This window comes from Enoplosus armatus, chromosome 11 (genome assembly GCF_043641665.1).
Source record: "Enoplosus armatus isolate fEnoArm2 chromosome 11, fEnoArm2.hap1, whole genome shotgun sequence".
Lineage (NCBI taxonomy): Eukaryota > Metazoa > Chordata > Actinopteri > Centrarchiformes > Enoplosidae > Enoplosus > Enoplosus armatus.
In genome coordinates this window covers 19,280,042-19,299,266 of record NC_092190.1, presented here as the reverse complement: position 1 = coordinate 19,299,266, position 19,225 = coordinate 19,280,042, and the positions used below count along the sequence as shown (strand labels likewise).

General features: G+C 43.1%; 1 protein-coding gene across 2 annotated transcripts in view; it reads right to left on the bottom strand.

Moving 5' to 3' along the window:
- LOC139292000 (neuropilin-2-like) overlaps positions 1-17,477 on the bottom strand; it is an 86,183-nt gene extending 68,706 nt beyond the window's left edge. For both annotated transcript variants that reach the window (XM_070914105.1, XM_070914104.1), the window contains exons 1-2: positions 17,402-17,477; positions 5,666-5,846 (exon numbers count right to left, since the gene is read on the bottom strand). In XM_070914105.1, coding sequence (XP_070770206.1) covers positions 5,666-5,846; positions 17,402-17,477 — 257 coding nt within the window. The remainder of the gene's footprint in view (positions 1-5,665; positions 5,847-17,401) is intronic.
- Between the last annotated feature and the right edge of the window lie 1,748 nt (positions 17,478-19,225).

Here is a 19,225-nt window from a genome sequence, read left to right as displayed (position 1 = left end):
AGCTCTGCTCTGGGACGCTTGTCTGGACGCATGACTCTCCTGCTGGTAGAGTCGCCGTGATGTTAATTCAAACATGCAGGCAGCTGCTAAATGCCCACAGCTGATAACTGAGCATCCACCGTCACTCAAAATGCTGTTCCTCTCTCTTCCTCTCTCTGTCATGCAGTCTCTCCATCTCTCCCTCCAACTTTCTCTTTTTTCCCCATCTGCCCTGAGGCCAGTGTCACATCACATCACTCCACCTTTTGCTCTTCTCATGGTCATGCCCCAGGACTTTTGCCTGCAGGTCAGGTGCGCCTGTACGTGTGCATGTGATCAAGTATTCCAAACTTTCTATCACAATGCGTGTCCTTTACAGGTACAGTATGTTTTACATGGTTCATATTAAAACAGTTGCTTCAGATTAAAGGTGGGTCGCTGAGAGAGGAGAAGAGTTGAGGACAGAGAACAGACCAAGCCAGCATGAAGTTAAATGATTGATTGAGGCGGAGTACAAAGACAAGGTCTAAATCATTAGTGAAACCATTATCGTTGACTGCAGCTTCTCTGTCATATAAATCACTTCTTAACTCAGTGCTTTACTCCACACTTATTGTGTAAGCCACATAAGCGTGAAACTGCCTACGTGCCTGTCTGCTTGTTGAGCTTTCACTGTATATGAGTTTATTTGAGAGCCCAAAAATGCTCCTCTGTGTGTGCATTTGTTTATGCAAGTGTATGTGAGCCTTATACTGTGTGTGTGTGTGTGTTTCTCTCATATCAGTATTACAGATAGCATCTGACCTGGGTGTGATATGAGGTAAAGGAGGAGCTGCAGAGGGTGGAGAATGAGGAGAGGATGAGAATAAGAGACAGACATATAGAAAGGGGATTTAAGTGATGGATAGACACAGACTGAAGGATAAAAGAGGATGAAGACAGATATAGGGTGAGGAAAAGTCTATAAATGATAAAGAGGGAAGAATAGATGCATTTTAAAGAGGGAGACAAGGAGAGGGAGGGAGAAAATAAGACAGGAAGAGAGACAAAAGGGAGAAAAGAGTGTGGCATTTGGCTTGCTGCCGGTGTTTTCTCATATGCAATGCTGAATAATGATTTGGCCTATAAAAGATTGGCACATTGCGGAGGGATGAGGGTGAGTAGATGAGAAGGAGGGGAGGGAAGGGAAGGAAAGAAGGGGAGGTGAGAGAGGGGGAGATTGAATAAGAGGACGACAGAAGGCGAGGAAATGGGATGAAGAAAGAGGCATGCAGGGAGGAGAAGGGAAAGGAAGGTGGGACAGAGGAAGGCGCAAGAGCAGATGAAAGATGATAGATGGGGTCCATTGGGCAGTGGTGAGGGGGCGGGAGGGGGTGAGGAAGGGTGAGATGAATGGAGGGGAGAGGAGAGGGAGAGAGCCAGGAGGAAAGAGGAGAGGAGAGAGAGAGAGAGGAGGTAGCTGTCAGGATGATTTGAGCCTGCCCTCAACGGACCCTGACGCTGCACTTTTCCCTAAGCAGCTGTGTGTGTGTGTGTGTGTGTGTGTGTGTGTGTGTGTGCGGGTGTGCACGTTCTTTCCAAACACTCCAAATAGAGATCTTGCTTTCAGAGACAGAGCAGTGCAGTGAGCTAAGAGGAAAATGTGAAGCAGACAACCAACCGCTGCCTCAAAAGGCTGCACACTGTACACTTTAAAAAACAAGATTTTGCAGAAGTTCTCTGACCTTAACTATCTTGATAGTTGAAAGGTAGTTGACATAGAGAATATCACTTTCTGTCAGGTGAATTTGCATCATAAATATTCATCATTTAAGAGAGGTGCTGTCTTCTCTTCTATGAATACAAATACAAAGTAAATTCAGGGGCTTTTCTCTCTCGCTTTCAATATATTCATGGCAAAGTCCAGGAGAAAAGGAATACATCTAAAACACTATCAGAGAACTGGACTTGTTGCTATGTAGAGTCTTGGTGTCTTATTGTTTGCAGGGTTAAAGCAATAGTTTTGGAAATACGCTTATCTGCTTTCTTGCCGCGGGTTAGAGGAGTAGATTGATACCACTCTCATGTCTGTACAGTGAGTATGAAGGTGGAGCCAGCAGCAGTTAGCTTAGCTTAGCACAAAGGCTGGGAACTTAGGCTTGCTCTGTTTAAAGGTAACAAAATTCACAGACTTACGGCACCTGTAAAGCTCACTAATTTACATGTTTTATCTTGTTTATTTAACGCGTACAAAAACTGACAACCAACTATTTCTTGGCCGGTCGCCGTGACTTTCAAGAGTCTTGGACGCTAAGCTAACCATCTCCTGGCTGTACCTTCATATTTAATGTACAGACATGCAAGTGGTATCAATCTTCTAACACTACAGATACAGCTGTTGGGCGTTACCTGAAACCTGTCACCAGTGACACCACCCCAAGTCCCAGGAACTCTGCCTCTGATTGGCTAGTACTCGTTTCCTCCGTTAGTTAGGTTGGTTAAGGTCATAGTTACAGTTGGCCAATCAGAGGCAGAGAAGGGCTGATACTTTGATGCAAAGGAGGCGGGAAAACATAACACATGTGGTACCATGGTGCCTGTCATGTGATGGGAAATGGGAAGTCATAGTGAGTCATGATTGGCCATGGCTACGCTGAAATTAGCAGCGGCACAAGCTGTCTGTCAGTCTTCCTGTTCATCTCTCTCACTCTCTTCAGCTGTCTCCCTGCACTTAAATTGCTGCTGTATATGAATCTTAATGAAAACATCTCTCTCTCTGTCTGACCACCTCTCCATTGATTTTGCCTGCAGAGCCAGCGGGGTGCTTGACAAAATGTGATGCATTATAGATTACAGATTACCATCTTAAATTGCAATCAGGACCATAATAGATTGGACTGCTTCAATGTAGTGACATAATAAAACAGCCCTTGTCTGACCGGGGCACACAGATTCATAACAGTTGTGTGTGTGTGTGTGTGTGTGTGTGTGTGTGTGTGTGTGTGTGTGTGAGAGAGAGAGAGAGAGAGAGAGAGAGAGAGAGAGAGAGAGAGAGAGGGAGATGCAACCGTATCATGTCTTTTTCTATGTGATAAAGAAAGTATAAATATTGCAAGACAAGATGAGTGTGTCTGTGTGTATTCCCTCTCCATAAACTGAGGATTAACAGTTGTTTTCTGTTTCTCAAAGCTGTAATCTACAAACTTGAGAAAAGAAAACATATGGATAATGTTCTGACGACCATATTCAGTGAATCTGATTATCTGAAACATTAAATTAGAGAGAAAAAGGAAAAGAGGGGCAAAGGTGTGTTTCAGAAAGAACAGTCGACAGCCAGAGGCGGAGACAGTGACACATACGCTGGTGTGTGTGTGTGTGTGTGTGTGTGTGTGTCAGGGTTGTTGCTGACAATCACTTGGTGACCACGTACGTCTGCCCCCAACAAACACACACCTAACAGCTCAATTTCAGCCTACCGTTGCACACACACACAAACGCAGACACACACGGTCCAGGCGTTGGGCGCCTGTAGACTTAAATAGCTCTGCGCTGTAGGACACTTGTAAATAACAGTCCTATTACACTTGAGATGTTACCACCAACACTGCAAATACCTCATTCTTACTGGCATGGTTATACAATTACTTTTCCAAAAAATGTAACTTGTCATTACTGGAAGCAAACTGAAACTACGAAAATGTTTAGACAAAAACCAAAAGTCTTTCAGTGAAAAACACACATACTGTATGTGTATACTATAAATGAATAAATCAGAGCCTGTTGTTTATAGCAGTACAGCCAGGTTTTCTCCTCCTGGGAAACTACTGGACTTTAAATGGATGTAAGAAAGAGAAAGAGGAAAGAAGGGCAGGGGGGGTGGAGGGGAGAGAAAGGGGGAAAGAGAAAGGGGGTAGAAAGAAAGTGATCTCAGGATAAGAACTGCAGAGTAAGACTGAAAAATGACAAGGACAGGGAGACAGACGGAGAAGTATGTTTTTCATTTCCACAGCACAGTGCGAAAGTGAAGCAAAACAGAGCAGAGCACAGCAGGCCTTTTCACCCTTTCAGCAAACAGCCAGCCGGTGAAATATTGATGCTTCAATTCCAACAAAGAAATGTCTGAATGATTTTGGTACATCTGAGTGGGGAAATTCACCTATCTATAATTGATACCGTTGAAATGTTAATAACTGGATGGGAAAGCACCGGAACAGAGACATAATGGGAGAGGGGGGAGAAGTGTAAGTGTGTGCGCGTGTTTGTGTATTTGTCTGATCTCTTGCCTGTGTCAGAGAGTTTGTATCTGTGGCCATTGGACTCCTGAGAGGCAGTGGTCTCTCCCCTACCACGTGTAAGATGCATCCATACATGACATGGCAGCACCACGAAGATGAGGGACGACCAGTAGTTCCATTTACAGTAAGGCAAATGACACAAGACAAAAACAGTGAAGACATATATATGTTTTTGTGTGTCTTCCGCTCAGATAACAAGTAGCTACGCCATCCCAGCATCTTTCCATGTTTTAAATTCAAACATTAGCCTCTGCACTGCTCATTGAATAAAATGTGTCATTCATTTTTTTTAATTTATTTATTAAAAAAATATTTTAATTAAACTTTTAATCATACTGGTGTATTTTTGGGAAAATTGCCATTTTATGAGCTGGAGCTCCTTTTGCACCCGCTGCCATCTGTGAAAAGGGGATCTCTTTTTCGATAGCCTGTCCTAATTTTTTTCCTCAATTTTTAAAATGTGTTAACTTCACAGTGTTTGTGCTAGATCAGAAACCATTGCACATGCTGGACCCAAAAGCCCAATGAGACTTTTGTACTGTAAGAAAATTGTGCTCTATGAGTTAACATGACTTCACTCAACTTAAATTACCAAAAAGATTGTCTGATTGTCTTGAATGTTTTCATTTTTTGCTCCATGCCCCTTCTTACCCCACGCTTTGTCCTTTTATCTCTTTTTACAGTTTCTAATATTTTAATATTCTTTCATATTTCTCTTCAAAGAACCTTGGAACCTATAAAAAATGATTTGCTATTATTAAGATTTATGTTATTTAAACTTTACTATCATTCCTTCAGTAAGTTTTGCCTCTTAACCAGTCTCAGACCACTCTGCCAGCATTTTTCCATGATTTCCCAGCATGCCTGTTTGCCTGTGTCTCTGTGTGCTGTATTTTCATTTCATGCTGCAGGACTGCCTGCCTTTCTTTCAGTCTCACCATGCAACCAAAGCCAAAAAGCCAAAAACAACGAAGGACACCAAAATCCTCTAATCTGTGTTAATTCTTCCTAAGTGTGAAAACCATACTGGAACAGTAAATGTGTTGTAATTAGACTTTGATAATTAGAGACAAGGGGCCGAGGGAGGTCCCAGAGTGATTATTATGGGATAGCTAAAGCCAGACAAACAGGAGGAGAGTGGGCTGAAGTTCACCAAATACACCCAACAACTCTCACACAGAGACAGGCTGGTGGAGACAGAAACTCCAAAGAGACAGTAAGAGTGAAAGTTTTTTCACAATATTGTAGTCAAAACTCTCCTCACTTCCCAGCCTTCCTTAGTTGCAATCTAACCTCTCAAGCAATCCAAATCTTTTCATTACATACTCTTAATTCACTTGTTTGAACTCTTTTTCTCCAAATCCCTTTGTTTGCTTCCCACCACATGCCCCATCCATCCGTCCTGTCTTTACCTGCAGTCCAGTTTCTCTATCTCAAAGTGCGGGTTGAAGTTGAGGACGATGCGTTGTGAAGGCTCTGGGGCCGTGATGACCCAGCGACAGTTCTGGTGAGGTGGGTACTCCAGCGGGTAGCCGGGGGTGGTGATGTAGCCGGCATCGCTGGCATCTAAGAAACCACCGCATGGCTCAGGCGCTGGATGGGGAGAGAGAGATGGAAAGTTAAATCATCTTATATACAAGTTAAGAAAAGTCAAGTGGACACAGAAATATGTTTATTTTCTGTGGCCTTGTGTAATATATCGAAATCTTCCTGTGCAAGTACTGAAATCAATGAGTACGCTTGTTTTGCCACAGGTTAATACAACTTCACACATTGGCATCGAGTTTCGAAATGTGATAAAAAGAGCTAAGACAAAAGAAATGGGAGACTTCTGAGGGAACTGTAGGAGGAAAGGGGAAGAAATAAATTCCTATTGAAAGACAAACATTTTATTGCAAAAACAGACAATGAAGAAAGAGCGATCAGATAAACCTCTAACAACAACACGTAGCTATAATAACTCCATCAGGATCAATGCTGTTTGCTTATGACTGACCAGGAGGACGTCAACGTTTCTTTACATATCTGTTGATTAAGCATGATTTCATGCAGGGAAAACTGATAAAATGCAGATAAGAGTTTGTGTTTGCAGAGACAGGATATGAGAAACAAAGAAGTGTGTGTGTGCATGTGTCTATGTGGATGAGGTGTCTAAGGTCAACTCAGCATCATGACACAAAGACTGCATTCTGACCCATGAAGACTGACACACACACACACACACACACAGTGAACGAGGCCTCCAGATGCCACAGTTACTGTCACAGAGCGTATCCACTTGTCGGCAGTCATATGTCTGCGTCGTGTCATTAACAATGCCACTCATTCACAGGCGCAGATGTACCCTGACATTGATGGGTAACTCATATATATCTGTGACACCGAACGGCATAACACACACACAACCCTACTGTATTACATCTATGGCATCTATTGTACACCACGCTGGCTGCCCTGGTTGACGGATCACGCAGACTTTCTACATGAGCTGAACTTCTTCATTGTCTAAGATCCGCAAAGTTAAACCATCATGGTGGACATACTGAGTGCCATCTTTGTTAAGTCCTAGCACTTCCAATATAATGGCACAGTATGAGCCACAATCTGCCAGAAGAGACTCAAGAACCAAGGTTGTTAGTTTGCTCATCTAACAGCCCCAAAATAACACCAATCTAATATACTGTAAGCACATAATATAAGTAATAATATAATGTCTGCTAGTGCTTGCAGACAAATTACTTATTTTAGAAAAGTGAGTATCTTAAGTGTAGTCTTGGTGAAGGGAGAACACTAAAAACAAGTGCTTGGTGTTCGTTAAGTGGACTTTTATTTTGGAAGAACGATTTTATCCAAGAAATTATTCTTGCACAAAACTGTGATTACACTGTAAGCAGATGCATTTTCAACAAATATTTTGGGCAAAAATGATGGCCATGATGGACCAGGTTAAGCTAATAAAAACAGCGTCTGTGAATTTTGGCTGCTTGCTGGGAAGTGTTTGGCCGTTGAGCAACCCCTTAGATCATTTCCTGTTTATGAGAGAGAAAAGCAAACTCACAATCAGGCTCCTGACTGTCTGTATTATTGTTTCAATCAGGACTAAATGTGCCTCAAGAAACCTGCCTGATAAGGAAAGAAAAAACTCTGTGTGAAGACCGTCTAGCCCGCTGTGCTGTGACGTTTTATTTATTGCCACTGTGCTGAGTGGGGTGACATAGCCAAGTCAAACTACTCAGCAGAACGCAACATATTTTTTACGCTATAATTAGAGTGGCTACTGTAAACCTACTCTGAGGAGTCACACATGCAAACATTAACACATGCACGCACGGCATAAACACTTTCTCAGACAACAAAAACAAATTGAAACAAGAAGGTAAAACAAACATCTAAAATCTCACTTACGACATGGCTGCAGATACGTATGCACATGGACTGATGCGTACGCGCTCATGCACTCAAGAGTCGGCGAGGGAAGATGAAAGCAGAGGTCAGATCTCATCCCACAGTGCGCAAAGTGATTGACACTTTGGCGTCTATATCTGGTGTCTACCTCATTCTGTCTGCAAACAATTAGTGATCACCCCTCAGTATCTCTCTGCATCTGTCTGTCCCTCCCTCATGCTGTGAGCCAACGAGTCCTGTCTATCTCCTCCTATCTGTTTCCAATCTCCCTGGTGACATACAGTAATACAGGAGTAGAGTTACAGGGCCTGTGTGACCCGGCCAGGCGCATTTCATCTCAGCACCACCTGGATTAGTGTTTAACCACTCTGGAATCTCACAGCACCATCAGCCAAACACCACTTTTAGCCCAGCGCTTAGCTAACTGTCTCTAACGAAAAATCTGGGATATGCAGAGGCGGTGCAAGGGGGAAACATCTAGGGTTGTTAGAGAAATGTAACTGATTAATAAACTAGTGCTTGGGACTCATAATGCACACTTAGTTGTTATTGGGATAGGTCTTGAAATGAAAAGAGTACAAATGTGTTTTCATTAGATTCGGTCCCCCCATGAGACTCTGAATGAGACACTGAAGGTTTATTCTTTTTTATAGAGGACTACTTTACTTTGCTTCAGCTTTTGACCTACTTTCAGCCATCTCCTCAACCAACCAGTGGATACACAGTAGACAGTTGACACCTGTAAAATCTAATTAAATTCAGTACAGTAACATTCCCATATAAATCTTATGTTTATGTGTCAAAAAGATATCTACACTATTCTCATATTTTCTGTTGGTAAAAATGTGGTGGGATGTTGGTGGCATGCTTTGCTTTGTCTTGTCATCCTCTCCTCTCTTCACCTCTGGCGTGCAGCCGATAAAGACAGCACCTCCAAGTGTCTGATGGATACTCGCTGGTGTGAACGAGAGGCAGACGCTGTGTGTGCGTGAAGTATTATGTCTGCTCTGCTTTAAGGGTCTATCAATCTCCGGACACACACACACACAAAGTCATTCAATGATTATCACATCCAAACAGGGCAGGAAGTGACACACACTGAGGTGATGAGTGCACAGACATTGCATGAGGTGCCACTAATCAAGTTTTAAGTGAATTAAATTCAGTTTGTTTATTTGGTTCATGTGCAGAGATATACATACATTAAAAGTCTGCTGAGGCTGAGCTCATCAGTCATTATAATATAGAGTTCCTGCAGTGATAGACCGGTAAACTGGAGGAGTGAAACATCTTTCTTTAAGGAGGGACAGCTAACAGCCACCTCTGTGTCTACTTACCAAGAAACTGTATAAATACAGCTTCCGAAAGTAAATCTATGGCAATGCTAATTTGTATTCCACACAATACAGCGCCCTGCCCTGCATGCTGGGAAGAAAGTGTAATGTCTATGTGCGCCTGTGTCAGAACAGAGGAGATGCTGAGCTGGGAAAAACCCTGAATTCATGTCAAGAATTATCAAACAGGTAAAAGTGACAGAGAGAGAGAGAGAGAGAGAGAGAGAGAGAGAGAGAGAGAGAGAGAGAAATATGACAATGTAAAACATTCAATGAAATAAGGAATATTTACAGTAAATGACCTAGACACACACTCACACATACATGCACAGGATATACTGTGTATATATGTACGTAATATATAAGTTTAAATGTTCATATTTCTGATATTGTGTATGTTGACCTACAGAAATTAGATCAAAATTGCAGTAAACCCTAATTGACGTGTAGTGCAGCATCATACGGGACTCTAAACTCTAAACTTTGGCGAGTTGATACGTCACGTTCATAAGACAGTATCAGCATAGGATGAAACAGAAGTGCCACATCAAAACATCACCAATTTTCTCTGTCTCAGCTGGTCCGTCCCTCACAGAGGACACAAACACTTCCCTCCTCTTGACCCCACAGACTTCACACAAGACAGTCTTTCTCTCAACCACATCAGCATGCGGGATCTTCAGGGAGAGGTTGTATTTAGACCGCACATTCACAACAAAAGCACAAACACAAACCGCTGAACAACCGCTAATCCCCCTCCGGCTTAGACACCACTGAATTCAGACCACACACACACACACACACACACACACACACACACACACATACACAGAATAAGCAGCAGTAAACGGTGCTAAGCAGTCAAGAAGGGATATAAGACAGGTCACTGCATTATTTATTGTCCTCCGCCACGTTTAGTATTGCATCCTGATAACACCTATTCAGCAACTTTTCCCCACATGTGTATACCTCAACACACACACACACACACACACACAGATGCCTCCATACAGAAATGTAATAAACTTGAAGTGCAGAAATGCATGCACAGCAACATGCACACTGAGGGGGCACACAAACTATCGCACAAAGTCCCAAACATGTAGAAAAGCTCACGCTTCCACATGGATCTGCTTTGCAAAATTGATCTAGATCCTTGTTTGTTGGCCCCGAATGCAAATTTTCCGACCTTGTCTCTAAGCTCTCTGATTTGACTCTAAAGAGACACTTTTCAGCCGGTCGCAATCGATTTGCTAGTCTGCATGAATCGTGCTAATGTGTTGGACCGTAGTCTGCATTCATTTTCATTGGTCAGAGCCTTTAATGAAAGCATCAGTGGTGTGGTGAGTGTGTATGAAAGGGAGAAAGTGTGTCTCACCCAGCTAACCAGAGAGCTTTGTTAAAAGCGAGGCTATTATTTGGCAGACCAACTTATCATCTACCAACATTGGCCCCAATACTCAAAACAGTACAGTGAGTCTCACATTCTCATTATTGTGACCTTGCTGGAAACAGGTCCCTGGATTTAACCATCTGCATCAAAGCCTGAGGGGGGGGGGGGGGGGGGGGGGGGGGGGGGGGGGGAGCAAATGTTCCCATTGATTTCAATGCATTTTTTACTGTTTACAAGGCATTTTCAGCAGGATGGCTTGTTTCCAGCATCATGAAGCACTCACAAAACGCTCCAGGCATTGTTACCTTAAACGGTAAAAGTACAGATGCATTTGTAGTAAAAAAGCTTTTGTGTGACTCTGTGAATATGAGAAACACTGAAAATAACGGGCTGAAATGTCTTCTTTGGATCAAAACCAAGGAGTTTTTAGTCATCAAAACCTGGGAAACCTCAGGAATGGACAGAAGAGAGGGAGAAAGGGAGAAGGAGGCTGAGCAGGACGAAAGAAAGAAAGAGAGAGAGAGAGAGTCATGCCAGAACATCTGTCTCTCATCATCTGAAAAGAGAAAGTCAGCAGCTCAGAAAAGCACACTGGACAGAAAATACAACTCTTTTGCACACACACACACACACACACACACACAAACAGGTGGGGTTGTGCTTTTCTCCAGGTGCCCTGCATTAAGCCACAGTGGAAAACTACAGAGAGGAAAGAGTGTGTGTGTGTGTAAAATAGAGAGAGGGATGGCGGATGACTACAAAGGATCTGAGAAACAAAGAGAGTGATGGGAAAATGGAGAGGTGAGAGACAAGGACTCATAGAAAAAAGAAGGATGAGTGTGTGATACAGAAAAAGAACTGACATGAGAACAAGCTTCAAGACACTACCTGATCTGTGGGGCTTTAGAGGGGAGAGCATAGAATATGACAGCGGGAAAAGGAAGATAAGAGAAAGATTTAAGATCAATAACAGAGAGAGTATGACTGAAAAGCTAACTGAAGGAGAACCGTATGAGAAAGAGGCGAGGGGGACCAAAAAGAAGTTTAATAGAAAGGGGTAGATATAATGTTCGAGAATGACTAAAGAGGAAGAGTTTTAGGTTAAATGAACTGAGCCGAACCTGTAGATAATGCAGATGACACGACCAGGACGTAGTCTGCCTGTTCCGCTTTCAGTTTTCAGTTAACAGGTCGTTGCTGTAAAATCTACTTATAAATAAAGGTTAAATAAACGCTGGTACTCGTGGCACCCTAAAAAAAAGTATTCTTCTGAGTCTGAGTATTGCAAGAAATGCTTCAAGTACCATGACAACCAGTTATGGCCAAAGATATTCACAATGTCATACTGTTCTTAACTACATCCAAACATAATCCTGGCTGCAGCCTCAGGTTTTAGTTAGAAATTCTGTGTACGACACAATGAAACTGCTGTCTTGTAACTCTGGAGCCTGTTATCACTCTGTTGTGATTATGTAAAGAATGTGTGTTGGTGTATTCCTTTAAGCAACTTGTGCAAAAAAAAATGTAAAAGCAGCCTACTTAATGCTGTGCATGAATGAAGTCACTCTATCAAGCCATGTGAATGGATTTCCAACTGTTGAGTTGAACAGATTGACAGTCAGGGAGAATAGACAGGAGTAAAAAAAAAACCAAAAAAGTGGATGAAAGAGTAAAAAGATTTCCCACCGTGGCAAAGTGGGGTGAAAAAAGAGGGTGAGGGAGGTTTCTTAATCGGAGCGAGGGAAAACACTGACAGAGGGAGGTGTGGAGAAAGAGACAGAGTGCACTATTAAAGGAGAGGTGAAGTGGCGTGAAAAGAGGAAAACAACAGGATGATTCGGCGTGAAGGGAGAGAGAAAAAGGAAAACAACCTGTGGCCTCGCACGATACTGCTCTGGAGGGACTACTGGGGACACAGCAGGCTTAGCTTACACACACACACACACACACACACACACATTTTTGTTGTTGTGTGGAGGTTTGAAAAGAAGCGAGGACAGACAAATGTCCTCATTTGAAGGATGTCCATGATCTCCCCTTCTCTCCGAGGACATTTGTTCAAACACAAGAACACACACTCACACACAAGCTGATCTCCCCATCCTTTCTGATTACTCCAGTCATTACCAATGGCCAATGAAGACACTGAGAATACTAACAGTTCACTAATGACATGATAACTGTAATTAGAAGATCCTGCTGGACCCACTAATTGTCCTTTCCCTTTTACAGACGAGAGAGGGGGGAGAGAGACAAAGAGGGAGAACGAGGGAGAGAGACTGTGTGGAAGGTTAATTAGCTTAATGTTTATTCGCTCACTGCAAACTAGGTTGTTGAAGTCAGTGGACCAGCTCCACCGCTATTATTCTAATGATAGGAAGACTATGGCCCTCTCGTTTGATTCTCAAATTTCTTCCTTTAAATGTGTGTGTGGGCTAATTCAAATGTGTTTTCTGAAGATGTATTATTTCTTAGATGTGCCTTAAAAAGTGGAAGAAAAGAGGAAAGAAAAACACAGCAGTCTGAATCACTAGATGAATAAGGATAACCCTTAATCCTGAAAGCTGGCGGGAAACACCTGCTACCTGCAGGATCATTTAAATGAAATCAATTTTGAAGAAAGTGTCACCTGTCACAGATTAGCATACTCAGTTGTCACATACAAAGATTTGAATTTAACCATCACAGTTAAGTGACTATTCCTAAATAAATGTCATTTCGTCATCACTTTGTGAACAAAACCGTCTGATTTGTCCTTCAATCAAATGGCCTCTGTTTCTAACTGTTACCCCAAAGGAAGCTGAAAAACTTTCTGATATATCCATCTAGATTATCCAAAATCATCCCTCATCATAATGTACTTTCATTCTTCTCAAGAAAATTATTTAGAAAAGTATATATTTTGCCTATATTATAATGACAGTATTTATTAATAATGTGCTTGGCCAGAAACCCTCCTGTGCTTGACAGAGGGGAGGAATAAATCTGGGTTGGTTTACTGCAGGTGGCTCCACTCAACTACTGCTTCACACTCTGCTGCTTTCCTCTTATTTCACTAATGCCCTCTCATGCTCTCTCGCTCGCCGTTTCTCCCCTTTCCCCCTCTCTTCTGCACCACCCAATGCTCCTTGCTCTCTCCCTCTCTTCCTCTTACTCTCCATCTCTGCTCACTGCTTCTCCTTTTATTGCTTCATTGTTTCAGTGTGCTTTACTGGGATGAAAGTTCACAAGCCATATCGGTAAAGCATTTCCTGGCCTTTTGCGCAAGTGAATCATCTAACACATCTGATAATGCGGTAGTAATACAGAGTGACTCACAAGGAGGGAAAAACAATCATAGGAAATTAAAAGAAAATATGGAACTAACTATACAGACAAACATGTATGGATGAGCTGATTTCAGAGCCACTAATTGCCCCTTCTTTTTATAGCCAGATGCAATCAATTCTCTTTTTTATTGACTTGCCATAATACGCTGATGTATTTCTAGCCTTTCTGAAGTACGCTTGCCTGTCTTCATATGCGCTGAGTAATTATCCATGGAAACACAAAATTACAGTGAGAGGAACAAATACAGTTAAGTTCATATTTATAGAATGTAATATCTGCAATATTTCAGGCTGATCTTTTCTAACGCAAAGTTATTACACAGAGCAACTAAGAGTCAATTCATTATGTAGCGAGCTAAAACAGGGTGTAACTCCCATCGTGTGAACAAAAGGCACGGATGGTTTGTTTTACTGATGGCCAATTGGAGCTTACAAGGCCTTATGACCCACACCGATGTAACATTTAATTATTACAAGCTGCCCCCACGGGGCAACACAGTACCTAGTTGTGTTAGATGTGAGGCTAAAGCTCGAGGCTAGAAAGTAACTAATGCATCAGGAAGCCCAGTCACACAGGATACATGGTCTAAATAAATTTATACAGCAGCAAAACTCTTAAAATCTGCGGTAACTTAACGGTGAAAAGCAAGTGAAAGCATGCTGCTGCCTGCTGTGGCTCATGCAGCCATATTGTAGCATATATATAGCAATACTGAAATGCACTATGTAGGTGGAGCTCTTGACTTTTTCACCCCAAAAGCTGGACAAGAAAGAAAACATTTAAAACCTCATTCTACTCGTTGGAGCCATCAGAAAAACAGCCTCAAAACCCAGCCCTTAATGCATACCTGTGGGCACTTTACCCGACTGCTAGCTTACTTCTCACACTGTGCATCGCAGTGAGCCTGTTTCATCATCCAGCATATTTCAGCAGAGACACTATAGAAGCAGACAGCTGGTCTTGAGTGGCCAATTATGTCCGTTTATCTCCCTTCCAGGCACAGCTGTGATCAAACGGAATGAAGAAACAGGATCAAACAGCGAGGCTAAAAATCATTCTTCCGTTTCGTTCACTTCTACTTGCAGCTTCCCTCTGCCCGTTTCTGTCTCTGTTGCTTCCTCCCCCTGAACTCCCATCCCTCCCTCTTGCCTCTCTCTCTCTATATATATATACATACACACTTCTTAGTCTCACTATGATTTCCTTGCTCATCTCTCCCAAGACAACGGAGCAGAGGCATCTGTAAAAGTTTACTGCTGATGAAGCTTCATCCTGCCGAGCCTACTGCTGAGCGTGTACCAGCGGAGAGATCTCAAAGGGAGCTTGAGGGGATCCCAAGAAAAATGAAAGTTCATCCGTTGCCAGAAAAATATCAACAAGTCCTCATATCAAAATAGGTTGTTTGTCAGTGCCTTTCAAAACAACATATATTAGTGTTTTATAGTGTTTAGATATGTTGTTGTTTTTTAGGAAACATGGTCATGGTTAAAAGAAGAACTACCTGGTTACGGTTGGGAAAAGATTCTGGTCATGGTTAAGAAAAACAATGGCTGCTGGCTGGAGACGGAAGAGAAACCCCGGTCTCTGGTGTCGAAGCTTAGTTTTAAGTTCAAATGACCAGTCGCCCTTTGTCTGGATAGGACAGTCTTGGAAATGCTGTAGATTTCACACACACACACACACACACACACACACACACACACACATACAGTGTCAGCAGTTATCAATTATTTGTGAAAATCTAAACAGTTAAGAGGTGACGTCAGCCCAACCGGCTGTTCACAGCGGCCTGAATTGACTTTCAGATTTCAGTCGACATGGAAATCTCCACACATAGCAAATCCTTCCATGGTACATATCTTCTCACATCAGAGGTGAAATGTGACGCACAGAAAGCCTCCACTGTGCACTGTTTATCCTCCAAAACAACATTTGGCAGACGGGCCTCTCAATCCAAGTCATGAGATCTGTAAAAGCCCTGCTAGCCTCCTGAATAAGCCCTAAATCAATAAAACCTAGAATGTAACCAACTCCTCCACAGCTACCCTTTCTCTGTTCCCTGTTTTGCAAACACACTTGTATGTCAAAGCAGAAAGTGGGCCTTGAGGAGAGATTTAAAAAAATGACTCTGCCAAGTTCTGTCTCTTTTTTTTTTGTTGCTTCGACAGCTATGGGAACTCATTAGAGGCAATGAGAGACCGTCTGGATGTTTGTGGTGAAAAACTGGTCATCAGCCCCACAGATTGAGCCTTCAGTCTCTTTGAAGGCAGACAAAAACAGACATTTTGCTTCTAAATCCATAATAAGAAGTGTTGTTCCACTGTATATATTATTGTATTATTATAAAACAACTAGTTCTCATTGGCTGATACACTTCAAGTTACCCAAAACGCACACCTGTGGCCGCTAAACAGTGAATTTAAGTATTGATGCTTTGACCTGCAGTCACCACAGGTAGACAAAAGAAGAGTTTCCCAGTGTCCGCCGTTTGCGTAAAGATGGTATATATACGCTTGTAAACATACGTAAAGCGTTTAACGGAAGTCTTTGCCTTGTCGCCTTTAATCGACTCTAATGGCAGAGCTCGTGTCGTTTCTCACATCCGAGCCTGTGTATGCACAAAGGTCCACTGCTGTGAGTGAGGACGGAACAGACCTCCGCAGCCTCGCTGGTTGGAGGCAGAACGGAGCGGGACCTCCGTGCGTCTGGAGCGCCGGCGCTCGTCTGGTCTCCGGTAGACGGAGACAGTAGCCCGGTGCAGGATCCACCGCCACCTCTTCACACAACCGACAATATAATCGTTGGTGAAAAAAAAAAAAAAAAGAAGTCTTTCGAGGAATGTCATCAGACTGTATCATAACGACAGCTTACGAGATCAAACCAGTGCGGTAAAGTCACTATAAACTAACTCTACACAGACAAATGGCTCTCACATTAGTCCCCATAGGAATATTATTGGAACATCGTAGTGATTTTTCATTATTCAACAGCTCTCCAGAGGACAGCCATTGATTAAGCTGCATAGTAAAATCCACAGCAGGTAAGATGCTTTTCAAGACGACAAAAATCAATACTGATACCAAGCCAACATCCTTCGGTTGTTACAGGACTGCGTGAGGCCAGCAGTGCAGCGGGGCGGGATGGAAGCGAAGACCAGATCCGCTTGTGAGAAAGTTGTCCGTCTTTACAACCGGGCGGCATCAAGCACGAACCCGAACGCAAGCGACCATCAGGAGACGAATTATGGCTTTCGTTGGAGGAAAAGTAACTGATTTTCATCACTTGTTGTTTACTCACTTTTTTTTCATTTTACCTCGCGAAGACGGGCCATCCTGTAGCAGCCCCCCCCCCCCCCCCCCCCCTCCTTAATGTACTAAAACTGAACTAATCAATGTTCCTAATCAATGATTATCAACGCATTATTTGAACGGGAGTGAAGGCCAGGGGAACCCCTGTTGTCACAATATGCGTAATGATTTTGGTTTCCCTGAAATATTAATGTTTACATTCATTACACATTTTGGTTTGACGGTGAAAGACCACTTTTCTCGTCTCTAATGGGTTTAATAGACTCCATACTTGGGATGTGGATTAGGAAAACGTTCCCTAAAAAAGCGGTTTAATTTCCATTTAACACCTCCGTGTGACAATGTGATTTGAGCGGGTAGCAGAAGTGTCAAACTTACCTCCTTCCTCTGCTTTGACTGCTGAAGGCGAAAGAAAAGCCAGTAAACATCCACAAAGCCATATGTATAAATCCATCTTTTCCCCTCGGATGTGGAGAAAGACCACCTCTTCTCCTCCTCAGTGGTTTTATTCTGTATGTCTGAGACAAAGCTGCAGTCCAAAGTCCTACTTCTCCTCTCCTTTTTCCACAGTTCTCTATTTCTTTGAAGCGCAACACAAGTAGTGCCCAGAATCCACTACAAATGCCGGGCTGCGCTCACCGGGCTCTCCAAGAATACCGCGCTGGTTCAACACTGTTTTTTCGAGCTTTGTCAGTGTGCGCTTCTTCTTTTAAGGAAACGAATCAGCGCAAATTGTTCTGAAATGAGCGCAATTTCTACTGTAAACGCATTTTGAAAGCCTCACAATCCATTGCGGTGCGCACAGTCGGCACAGTGACAGTGTCCCCGTCAGTCTCAACGCGCGTGGGGATATAAACCTCGCAGACAGACAAAATCGTGAATTAAACAAAAAAAAAGTAGAAATTACTGGTTGAAACCAGCAGGAACCAACAGAAACGAATGCCGACAACCACTAAGTTTGACAAAACCTGAAAAAAGTAACACCACTCTTTCCTCCTCGTCTCGATAAAAATATCCCCAAATCTTTTGCTCTGGTTCTCTTTCCCGAATGGCGCATTAACTCTGCAAAATGATTGAGAAAGAAAATATAATTCCCATGGATTTTCCTCTTAATATACTGTCCCGATAACAGTCCGTTCTTGCGCAAAAGATAACACGAGCTCTCCTGCAAGAGGCAGCTCCGGCGTGCGTGCGTAAAACGGACCGGGAGAAAATAAACGTGCAGCCTCTCCTCTCTCCTCATGTAAACTGTGCGTTTCTTTCGCTGAGACAAGCTCCTCTATGCCCGCTCCCTTTTCTCTCTCTCCTTGACGCTCAGTGTATGTCTCTCTCTCTCTCTCTCTCTCGCTCTCTCTCCCGGCAGCTCCGGCAGTGCGCTCCTTCCCCTCCGATCTCCGCCGGGTTTGTGGCAGCGAGCAGGACTGCTCACTCAGTCCCCTGTCTCCATGTGCGTGCACGCAGCGCGCGCGAGCGTGTATCGGATTACAGTAGGCACCTCGGCCCGCCTCCATATAGCCCCTCACTGATTAAAGAGCAGTTTCATCTCCCTCTCTCTCTCTTTTTGTCTCACTCTCTCTTACCTTCCTGTATCTTCCCCACTCTCTCCCTCTGATTCATTTCGACCAGATTCTTCATCTATCCTCCTCTTTTATATCCTCCCCATCTCTCTCTTTTCTCCCTCCACCTTTTCCTCTGCCTCTAGAATGAAAGAGAATAGAGGGAGGTGGGAAGAAGAAAGGCAGAACACAGGGAAAGAAGAGGCCCACAGCACAGCTTTACCAGCTTTGTAGTAGTGCTGGGAGCTTTAAAAGGAACCTGCTGCTGGTTTACAGCATTACAACGGAAACACCGGCCATGTGCATGTGGAAACTAATGAAAATGGAAAGAAGTAACTTAGTAATCAATTACCAAAAATACTTTCCTAATAATCTTTGACTTTGAGTATGAAGATTAACTGCAGCATTTTCTTTTCTGTGAAAAAGACAGATGTACTTGTCATGCAGAGCAGCCATTGTGGTAATAATGGTTGAGCTCTTGAATGCAAACATTCACACACACCTTCGTGCACACACACACACACACACACACACACACACACACACACACACTCTCTTGTCTGCAGGCCAGGGCAAAATGCTGTTTACCAAGGGCACATGGGTCAGTGGCGAACAGAATCTAAACAAGGGGAGGAGGATATAGACA